The following is a 12500-nucleotide window of genomic DNA, read 5'->3' as shown; positions in this document are numbered from 1 at the left end:
CGAAGGTCATGGGTTTTATTAATGATGGTCGAAGGTCATGGGTTTTAATGATGATGGTCAAAGGTCAGGGGTTTTTATTAATGATGGTCGAAGGTCATGGGTTTTATTAATGATGGTTGAAGGTCATGGGTTTTAATAATGATGGTCGAAGGTCATGGGTTTTATTAATGATGGTCGAAGGTCATGGGTTTTAATAATGATGGTTGAAGGTCATGGGTTTTATCAATGATGGTCAAAGGTCATGGGTTTTAATAATGATGGTCGAAGGTCATGGGTTTTTATTAATGATGGTCGAAGGTCATGGGTTTTATTAATGATGGTTGAAGGTCATGGGTTTTAATAATGATGGTCAAAGGTCATGGGTTTTTATTAATGATGGTCGAAGGTCATGGGTTTTATTAATGATGGTTGAAGGTCATAGGTTTTAATAATGATGGTCGAAGGTCATGGGTTTTAATAATGATGGTTGAAGGTCATGGGTTTTAATAATGATGGTCGAAGGTCATGGGAAGAACTGATCAGAACAACTTGAATGTTTTTGAAGCTTGTTTGTGTCAAAAGACAGTGTGTGTTAGATTTACACTGATATTTTTTCATGAGGGTGTGTGTGTTTGTGTGAGTGAGTGTGTGTGTGTGTGTGTGTGAGTGTGTGTGTTAGTGTGTGGGAGTGAGTGTGTGCTTGTGAGTGTGTGTGTGTGCATGTGTACGTGTGTGTGTGTGTGTGTGTGTGTGTGTGTGTGTGTGTGTGTGTGTGCGTGCGTGCGTGTGTGTGTGTGTGTGTGTGTGCATGCGTGTGTGAGTGTGTGTGTGTGTGTGAGTGTGAGTGTGTGTGTGTGAGTGTGTATGTGTGTGTGAGTGTGAGTGTGAGTGTGAGTGTGAGTGTGAGTGTGAGTGTGAGTGTGTGTGTGTGAGTGTGAGTGTGTGTGTGTGAGTGTGTATGTGTGTGTGAGTGTGAGTGTGAGTGTGTGTGTGTGAGTGTGAGTGTGTGTGTGTGCGTGCGTGTGTGAGTGTGAGTGTGTGTGTGTGAGTGTGTATGTGTGTGTGTGTGTGTGTGTGCGTGCGTGTGTGAGTGTGTGTGTGTGTGTGTGTGAGTGTGAGTGTGTGTGTGAGTGTGTATGTGTGTGTGAGTGTGAGTGTGTGTGTGAGTGTGAGTGTGTATGTGTGTGTGTGAGTGTGTGAGTGTGTATGTGTGTGTGAGTGTGTGTGTGAGTGTGTGCGTGTAAGTGTGTATGTGTGTGTGAGTGTGTATGTGTGTGTGAGTGTGTGTGTGATGTGTGTGTATGTGTGTGTGAGTGTGAGTGTGTGGGCGAGACTGTAGCGCTGCTGCCACATTCCTCTCAGGAAGATAAAAGAGTTCAGACGATCACATCATATTTGTGTGCGAGTGTAACAGTGTGTGTGTGAAGATACTTGTCAGTGATGAATAGCAGTTTAAGGACCTACACCTCCCTGATAAGAGCAGAGTCACCAGGACAACACAACACAGTCTCTGAGGAGCATCAGAGCCTCAGGAAGAATCATCTCCACTCACTGGAAATAAAACACATCATGAAGACCTTCTATGAACATCAGCCATTTTTAGACCCACAAGGATTGTCTTCTCATCCTGGGTGAGGTCTGGTCGCCTCTTCCTCCCTCGTCTCTCCATTCTTCTCTCTCTCTCTCCCTCCTTCCTCCCTCCATTCTTCTCTCTCTCTCTCTCCCTCCTTCCTCCCTCCATTCTTCCCTCCTCCCTCTCTCCTTCCCTCCCTCTCTCTCTCCCTCCCTCCATTCTTCCCTCCTCCCTCTCTCTCTCCCTCCCTCCATTCTTCCCTCCTCCCTCTCTCTCTCCCTCCCTCCATTCTTCCCTCCCTCTCTCCTCCCTCTCTCCCCCCCTCTGGACCTCCTGGATGAACGATCTCATCTCTCCTTCATAAGGAACGTTGTTTCATTTCATTAAGGATCAGATTCATCACAGCAGCAACAAGGAAGACGAAAGAATCTCATTGGATGAATTCTTACTGTCGCTCACACTCATTAGCATAAACACACACATGTGACAGGAGGTGTCATGTGATCGTTATTGACTTCAAAACAACACCGTGACTCCAGTCAAGACTTTGATTGACATCTGAACAGCAGTCTTTTGACGAGATGAAGGTCGTTTAACTGGTTTCTAAACATCTGACGTGTCCTTGAATCATTGAAGCTTCAGCAGAAAAACAACAAAACACAGAATCATCATCTTTTATCCTCTGCTGGTTCAATCCCTGCAGCCTCGTGTGCACGATTACACACACATTATGAACTTCAGTTCTGTGTCTTGATTGGTCAAGACTCTGGTCTGGAGTCAAGTTATCAAGTTACTTTGATTCGTGTTTTCATTCAGTCGAGACACTAATACAAGGAAGTGTTGCTTTGATTTGATCCTAGAAGCTGGTAGCTCAGATGGTAGAGTGGTTGCCTGCAGTCCAAAAGGTTGCAGGTTCAATCCCAGCTCCAGACAAGCTTGTGTCGTTGTGTCCCTGAAGACACTTCACCCTGATTGCTCCTGATGGTGAACTTGGCGCAAGTGTGCAGGTGTGCAGGTGTGCAGGTGTGCAGGTGTGCAGGTGTACAGGTGTACAGGTGTGCAGGTGTGCAGGTGTACAGGTGTGCAGCCTACAGCCTACTCCCATCAGTGTGTGAATGGTTGAATTTCCCCTCGCGGGACTAATAAGGGATTCTATTCTATTCTAAATTTGAATGAAGCCTCGTTCGACACCTGCTGCACCAGGTACCACATGCTAACGCTAACGCTAACGCTAGCTCAACAACTAAACTGCTGGTCATGCTAAAGCAAACACAACTCGACCCACAAAATACACACACACCACACACACACCACACACCACACATACATCACACATACATCACACACACATCACTCACACACACACCACACACACCACACACACACACACACACACACACTCACACACACCACACACCACACACACCACACACACACCACACACACATCACACACACATCACACACACCACACACCACACACACCACACACACACCACACACACATCACACACACCACACACACACCACACACCACACACACCACTCACACACACACCACACACCACACACACACACACACACACACACACACCACACACACATCACACACACACACACACCACACACACACCACACACACGTGGTGTGTGAATCGATTCATGTAATTTTGTGTATTTTTTTTGGTGCCAGTTCAGCGACTCGCTCTTGAATAGTGGAAGGTAAGTCTGAGGTGTTCCTCTGGCTCAGGAATCAGTGTCACGACGACCGGCCTCGGATCACGGCGCAGATAAGACCTGTTCACACAAACGTTTAGCGGGTCACGACCTTGTCCGAGAACGAGAGCAACACGACGGCCTCGCTGAGCGCCGCCTCGGGGGTCCGTCCCCTGATGAGATCCTGCTGAGATGCTACTGTGGGACTGACCCGGCGGCGCCGGCTGTCGGTCCATTGATTCACGGCTCGGAACAACTGTCGAGGCCAGACGAGGCCCGGGAGTGTGAGTGTGTTACAGTGTGTTACAGTGTGTTACAGTGTGTTACAGTGTGTTATTATATATGTGTGTGACTGGATCAACAGTTGGAGGATCAGGACCAGATCCAGACTGAACAGCCGCACTGGACGCCAACACTCGTGGAGATGTTGCTGCAGCAGAAGATCCTCGTGTTCACGACTGAATCACAACATCTGTCGTCTTAAGATTCATCAGATCATAGATTCAAAGCTTCGACACAAACGAGGCGAGAGACGGAAACAAACGACAACAAACGTCTCCCATAGAAGACCAGAGACGAGATGAGACGACCAGAGACGAGATGAGACGAGATGAGACGACCAGAGACGAGATGAGACGACCAGAGACTAGATGAGACGACCAGAGACGAGATGAGACGAGATGAGACGACCAGAGACGAGATGAGACGACCAGAGACGAGATGAGACGACCAGAGACGAGATGAGACGACCAGAGACGAGATGAGACGAGATGAGACGAGATGAGACGACCAGAGACGAGATGAGACGACCAGAGACGAGATGAGACGACCAGAGACGAGATGAGATGACCAGAGACGAGATGAGATGACCAGAGACGAGATGAGACGACCAGAGACGAGATGAGACGACCAGAGACGAGATGAGATGACCAGAGACGAGATGAGACGAGATGAGACGACCAGAGACGAGATGAGACGACCAGAGACGAGATGAGACGACCAGAGACGAGATGAGACGAGATGAGACGACCAGAGACGAGATGAGACGACCAGAGACGAGATGAGACGACCAGAGACGAGATGAGACGACCAGAGACGAGATGAGACGAGATGAGACGACCAGAGACGAGATGAGACGACCAGAGACGAGATGAGACGACCAGAGACGAGATGAGATGACCAGAGACGAGATGAGATGACCAGAGACGAGATGAGACGACCAGAGACGAGATGAGACGACCAGAGACGAGATGAGATGACCAGAGACGAGATGAGACGACCAGAGACGAGATGAGACGACCAGAGACGAGATGAGACGACCAGAGACGAGATGAGACGACCAGAGACGAGATGAGATGACCAGAGACGAGATGAGACGACCAGAGACGAGATGAGACGACCAGAGACGAGATGAGATGACCAGAGACGAGATGAGACGACCAGAGACGAGATGAGACGAGATGAGACGAGATGAGACGACCAGAGACGACCAGAGACGAGATGAGACGACCAGAGACGAGATGAGACGACCAGAGACGACCAGAGACGAGATGAGACGACCAGAGACGAGATGAGACGACCAGAGACGACCAGAGACGAGATGAGACGACCAGAGACGAGATGAGACGACCAGAGACGAGATGAGACGACCAGAGACGACCAGAGACGAGATGAGACGAGACAAACACAGACAGCGGCTCGTTCCCCAAAGATTCTACTCTCCGTGTTTGAAGTGCTTTTCTTTGTGAAAGCAGAGGGTTCTGGGTAAAAACCCGAGTGAATAAAGCGGTACGTCGATCAGGTGCAGCGACGCTAACAGTCGACGAGGATAAACTGCTCCTCGCGGGGCTCTGAGGCGCCTGCTGCGCCCTCGACGCTGTGCCGAGACGCTTCAAGACGGTTTGGACAATTGATCCGACAGCTCATTTACCGAAGAGATTGTCATCAGGCCGCGGCGCTAATAAGGCGCGTTTTCTCTTTCATGCTTTTCTTCTCTGCGTCGCTGAAGGCTTGCAAACCTTGACCGACAGTAAGTGATTGTGTCGCAGAATTAAAGGAGAGGATCAGATATTGATCGGAGGATAAAGTGCTGATTGATCGTGATGTCAGTCATGACGTCCTGACTTGTGTTTGGGAACAATCTTAAACAATCAAAACAATATTCAACAACGTTTATACTTTAAAGATCAAGATACAACTGATAACACAACAGGAGTTCCAGAAAATCAAGGAACAAATGTTCCAAAGCTTAGGAGCAACAGTCTGGAAGGATTTCTCTCCTCTGGTCCTGAAGTTCAGGAACCATCAGTAGATTCTGATCCACAGACCTCAGAGCCCGAGCTGGGGTGTAAGTCTGGATCAGATCCCTGAGGGAAGGTCTGACCATGAATAGATCTGAAAGTAAGAACCAGAATTTTAAAGTTGATCCTGAAAGAAACTGGAAGCCAGTGAAGAGTTTGAAGGAGAAATGTGAGTTCTTCTACTAGAGCGGCTCAGAAGACTTTTGTATGAACTGTAGGCGAGACACAAACAAACTGTTGCAATAGTCCAGGCGAGAAGAAACAAATGCATGGATTGACGCATGTGTTGAGGTGGACCAGCAGGTGTGATGCATCATGGTCCACCATCTGTCCAGGAAAAAACACTTGTTTTTGGAACTTACTCTTGACGTTCTTGAAGATGTTGAAGACGGTGAGGATCTGTCTGAAGTACGGCACCAGAGCTTCGCCCACCTTGTCGCCCGACATCACCAGGTGCTGCAGGACCTTCAGGGTGTTGCACATCACCTGGTGGTTCCTGGTGTTCAGCGCGTCTTGAGACAGAGGAAGACAGAGTTGAGTTAAAAATGACGGTTGAAGGTACAGACTGAGAAGAAGAAGGAACATCTAGTCCTACAGGTTCTGATCAGGTGTTCACCTGAACTTCTCGCAGCAGCTCCACTCAGAGTCTCTCACGGACGACTGTGTTTCTAAGATCTAGATCCACTGATGTACCGAGAGCTTTGTCTTTACCACACGGTGGTCTGAAAAGAGCTGAGCTAAAAGACAAAACTCTGTTTAGCACAATCTGTGAATCGAACACTCGTTTCTTCCCTCACTCGTGAACCAGACCTGGAGATACTCAAGGAAGGATCTCAAGAGAGAGTTCCCCACGAACATCTTCCTTCAAAGAGCCTCCAGTCGAGCGTCTGCTCATGGATCTGCTGACTCGTCATCAGAAGCAACACCAGGATATGTTTCTTTGAATGTTCCTCACACTCAGAGTTTCATGTGAAAATGCTTATCGTTCAGAGATCGATCGACTCTCGATACGAGATCGTTTGAGAACTTTACGAACGAAGCTCAGGACACGCTGGCGCTTCAACCCACAGCTCATTAGAAGGATCGTGATCTTCATCTGAGAGCAGAAGATTCATTAGAAGGATCGTGATCTTCATCTGAGAGCAGAAACACACGTGAGCTGAACGAGACTCGTCTGCGATCAGTGATTGAGATGATTTGAGATGATTTGAGATGATTTGAGATGATTTGAGATGATTTGAGATGAGTTGAGATGAGTTGAGATGAGTTGAGATGAGTTGAGATGAGTTGAGATGAGTTGAGATGATTTGAGATGAGTTGAGATGAGTTGAGATGATTTGAGATGAGTTGAGAGGAGTTGAGATCATTTGAGATGATTTGAGATGATTTGAGATGAGTTGAGATGAGTTGAGATGAGTTGAGATGAGTTGAGATGAGTTGAGATGAGTTGAGATGAGTTGAGAGGAGTTGAGATCATTTGAGATGATTTGAGATGATTTGAGATGAGTTGAGATGAGTTGAGATGATTTGAGATGAGTTGAGATGAGTTGAGATGAGTTGAGATAAGTTGAGATGAGTTGAGATGAGTTGAGATGAGTTGAGATGAGTTGAGATGAGTTGAGATGAGTTGAGATGAGTTGAGATGAGTTGAGATGAGTTGAGATGAGTTGAGATGAGTTGAGATGAGTTGAGATGAGTTGAGATAAGTTGAGATGAGTTGAGATGAGTTGAGATGAGTTGAGATAAGTTGAGATGAGTTGAGATGAGTTGAGATGAGTTGAGATGAGTTGAGATGAGTTGAGATGAGTTGAGATGAGTTGAGATGAGTTGAGATGAGTTGAGATGAGTTGAGATGAGTTGAGATGAGTTGAGATGAGTTGAGATGAGTTGAGATGAGTTGAGATGAGTTGAGATAAGTTGAGATAAGTTGAGATGAGTTGAGATGCACCAGGGAGGAGACTGTTTGGCCTCCAGCGTCACTTAAGTCTCACTGATGAACAAAAGTGTGGAAGAGACTCAGAAGAACATGCAGGAAATATGCAAATAGATGTGAGACTGATAACAACAACTGTAATCTGATGTGTTTGTACCTTGAACGAGACAGAACACGTTACTTTGTCTGGAAGAGTTTTACTATAAAGTACTTTTGACCCGAAGAAAAAACACAAAGTGACTCAAGAAGAGACATTATTTTATCATGTAAATTAATCTAAAGATTAAAACATTAATATGGAGACAGAGTCAAGTACTGGACAATACTACACATATATATATATACTTGTTACTACACTATCACAACACCAGAGTCAAGCACTGGACAATACTACACATATATATACTTGTTACTACACTATCACAACACCAGAGTCAAGTACTGGACAATAATACACATATATATATACTTGTTACTACACTATCACAACACCAGAGTCAAGTACTGGACAATAATACAAATATATATATACTTGTTACTACACTATCACAACACCAGAGTCAAGTACTGGACAATACTACACATATATATACTTGTTACTACACTATCACAACACCAGAGTCAAGTACTGGACAATACTACACATATATATACTTGTTACTACACTATCACAACACCAGAGTCAAGTACTGGACAATAATACACATATATATACTTGTTACTACACTATCACAGCACCAGAGTCAAGTACTGGACAATACTACACATATATACTTGTTACTACACTATCACAACACCAGAGTCAAGTACTGGACAATACTACACATATATACTTGTTACTACACTAACACAACACCAGAGTCAAGTACTGGACAATACTACACATATATACTTGTTACTACACTATCACAACACCAGAGTCAAGTACTGGACAATACTACACATATATACTTGTTACTACACTATCACAACACCAGAGTCAAGTACTGGACAATACTACACATATATACTTGTTACTACACTATCACAACACCAGAGTCAAGTACTGAACAATACTACACATATATACTTGTTACTACACTATTACAACACCAGAGTCAAGTACTGGACAATACTACACATATATACTTGTTACTACACTATCACAACACCAGAGTCAAGTACTGGACAATACTACACATATATACTTGTTACTACACTATCACAACACCAGAGTCAAGTACTGGACAATACTACACATATATACTTGTTACTACACTATCACAACACCAGAGTCAAGTACTGGACAATACTACACATATATACTTGTTACTACACTATCACAACACCAGAGTCAAGTACTCCATAATACTACACATCATGTGTTCATAACAACATGGAGGTAGAACTCGCTCCAGGGATGACGTAGTAGAACCAGATCTAATGTAAAGCAGTTGTTCCTTCATAGGTTCGACTCCCTGCAGATGTTTCTGATCTATTTCACTTGATTCAGCGATGATGTGACTCTTATTCCTTCTGGAACAGTTTAACGTCTCTTGTTCCGACAAAACGGTGAGTCATGATTTATAATGATACGTTTTCAGAAGCAGCCAAAACAGATGATTTCATGTCAACAGACGGTTTGTTCTGAGTCCACTGGTCGCGGCCAGAACCGCAGAACTTGTTTGTCCAGAGACAGAAAGAGGGGAAAACCAAGGGTGAGGTTCGTGAACACAAACCAACAACAGGACCTTCTGTCAATCATTGTGACTGTTAGACACCAGTGTTAGCATCGTTAGCATCGTTAGCATCGTTAGCATAGTTAGCATCGTTAGCATCATTAGCATCGTTAGCATCATTAGCATATTGCTGTCGAAGGTAAGAATTGAATCTGCAACAAATACTTTCTGAAAATGTTAAACCTTTTCAAGTCACTGCATCAAAACATCTGTTCAATTGTACTTTAACTGAAACACAAACACGAGAAACTCACCACAGCTGATCACGACACTGTATTTATTTTTACCAGGAAAACACAATTAAGTGAAAATATGAATAATAACATAAAACAAAGTAGAAATAAAAGTCCAGCAGCGACGGCAGCAACAAAGCCATGGTTGTAAAAAAAAAGGTTGAAACACTTAAGATTCTCTGGAGCAGTTTAATCTCAGATGAAGGACCGCGGGGGACGTTTCTACGGCGATGAAGAGGATCGACAGGAAGTCAAACCTACACAACAAACAATGAAACTCTAATCACCAGCAGCGCAAACAATTTCTCCCGCTGTGACATTTGTCGACTGTTCAATTATTCATGGTCTCGAGCGACAAGAGAGAAGCAGAACGAAGACGAAGGGCTTCCAACATATGATGTGATCATGTGATCATGTGATCATGTGATCATGTGATCATGTGATCATGTGATCATGTGATCATGTGATCATGTGATCATGTGATCATGTGATGATGTGATCATGTGATCATGTGATCATGGCATCATGTCATCATGTCATCATGTTATCATGTGATCATGTTATCATGTGATCATGTGATCATGTGATCATGTGATCATGTGATCATGTGATCATGTGATCATGTGATCATGTGATCATGTGATCATGTGATCATGGCATCATGTGATCATGTGATCATGTGATCATGTGATCATGTGATCATGGCATCATGTGATCATGTCATCATGTCATCATGTGATCATGTTATCATGTGATCATGTGATCATGGCATCATGTGATCATGTGATCATGTGATCATGGCATCATGTCATCATGTGATCATGTCATCATGTCATCATGTGATCATGTGATCATGTGATCATGTGATCATGTGATCATGGCATCATGTCATCATGTGATCATGTCATCATGTGATCATGTGATCATGTGATCATGTGATCATGTGATCATGTCATCATGTCATCATGTCATCATGTCATCATGTCATCATGTGATCATGTGATCATGTGATCATGTGATCATGTGATCATGGCATCATGTCATCATGTCATCATGTCATCATGTGATCATGTCATCATGTCATCATGTCATCATGTCATCATGTCATCATGTCATCATGTCATCATGTCATCATGTCATCATGTCATCATGTCATCATGTCATCATGTGATCATGGCATCATGTCATCATGTGATCATGTGATCATGTGATCATGTGATCATGTGATCATGTGATCATGTGATCATGTGATCATGTGATCATGTGATCATGTGATCATGTGATCATGTGATCATGTGATCATGTGATCATGGCATCATGGCATCATGTGATCATGGCATCATGTGATCATGGCATCATGTGATCATGGCATCATGTGATCATGTCATCATGTGATCATGGCATCATGTGATCATGGCATCATGTGATCATGTGATCATGTGATCATGTGATCATGTCATCATGTGATCATGTGATCATGTGATCATGTGATCATGGCATCATGTCATCATGTCATCATGTGATCATGTGATCATGGCATCATGTCATCATGTCATCATGTGATCATGTGATCATGTCATCATGTCATCATGTCATCATGTCATCATGTCATCATGTCATCATGTCATCATGTGATCATGTGATCATGTGATCATGGCATCATGTCATCATGTCATCATGTGATCATGTGATCATGTGATCATGGCATCATGTGATCATGTGATCATGTGATCATGTCATCATGTGATCATGTGATCATGTGATCATGTGATCATGGCATCATGTCATCATGTCATCATGTCATCATGTGATCATGTGATCATGGCATCATGTCATCATGTGATCATGTGATCATGTGATCATGTCATCATGTCATCATGTCATCATGTCATCATGTCATCATGTCATCATGTCATCATGTCATCATGTCATCATGTGATCATGTGATCATGTGATCATGTGATCATGTGATCATGTGATCATGTGATCATGTGATCATGGCATCATGTGATCATGGCATCATGTGATCATGGCATCATGTGATCATGTCATCATGTGATCATGGCATCATGTGATCATGGCATCATGTGATCATGTGATCATCTTCTGGTGATAACCAGGCGGTGACCTTGAGGTCGCAGGAGGTCGAGGGTCACGATCGTTCCTGGACGAACACACGTTACACACACGTGTGTGTCGACTCGTCTCCGTCTGAACAAACGTTCCATCAGCAGCTCAATGGAAGCGTGTCTGAGGATCTGAGCAGATGTTTAGGAAGAAGCTCTTGAGCAACAAAGATCTACAGTCGCCTGAACGTTGTTCATGGAGACACAACGTTTAGAGTTACATTTGCTTCTGATTCGATATTGATTGTGTGTCTGTGTGTGAGTGTGTGTGTGTGTGTGTGTGTGTGTGTGTGTGTGTGTGTGTGTGTGTGTGTGTGTGTGTGTGTGTGTGTGTGTGTGTGTGTGTGTGTGTGTGTGTGTGTGTGTGTGTGTGTGTGTGTGTGTGTGTGTGTGTGTGAGTGTGTGTGTGTGTGTGTGTGTGAGTGTGTGTAGAGCTCGAGGCTGGAGTGTATATTCCAACAAAAGTGTGTACAAACCAGTGACATTCATACAAATGTATTGGTTATCAATCCTCCCTCGTATTTTTCCGCCACTTTACCAGCAACATTAAAAAACCTATTCTGCCTTAAATACCACATCTGTGACCTCTGACCTCTGCCGTAAGTGGAAACACAAGGACAGGAGATGAAATATAAGAAATCAATATTTCATATATATATATATATGTTTATATTTTTTATATTATTATTAGTTTATATGTTATACATATGTTTATATATATATATATATACATATATATATGTATATACATGTTTATATATATACGTATATATATATATAAACTAATAATAATATATGTAACATATAAACTAATAATAATATATGTAACATATAAACTAATAATAATATATAAAACATATAAACTAATAATAATATATGTAACATATAAACTAATAATAATATATCAAACATATAAACTAATAA

At 43.4% G+C, this 12500-nt stretch overlaps 1 protein-coding gene and 1 long non-coding RNA gene across 2 annotated transcripts in view; one reads left to right on the top strand and one right to left on the bottom strand.

The window, feature by feature from the left end:
- The window catches only part of pacrg (PARK2 co-regulated), a 107481-nt gene that overhangs the window by 88155 nt on the left and 6826 nt on the right, over nucleotides 1-12500 (bottom strand). The window contains exon 3 of the mRNA XM_087780373.1: nucleotides 5929-6078. Within this exon, the coding sequence (XP_087636499.1) occupies nucleotides 5929-6078 (150 nt within the window). The remainder of the gene's footprint in view (nucleotides 1-5928; nucleotides 6079-12500) is intronic.
- Nucleotides 2429-2707, top strand: LOC148060011 (uncharacterized). Its single transcript, XR_015709320.1, has 2 exons — nucleotides 2429-2591; nucleotides 2632-2707. It is a non-coding gene; the product is annotated as an uncharacterized LOC148060011 (long non-coding RNA).

Source organism: Callionymus lyra, chromosome 18, assembly GCF_982586985.1.
Source record: "Callionymus lyra chromosome 18, fCalLyr1.hap1.1, whole genome shotgun sequence".
Classification (NCBI taxonomy): Eukaryota; Metazoa; Chordata; class Actinopteri; order Syngnathiformes; family Callionymidae; genus Callionymus; species Callionymus lyra.
Note: the sequence above shows the minus strand (reverse complement) of the source record. Positions and strands in the feature narration are given on the sequence as shown.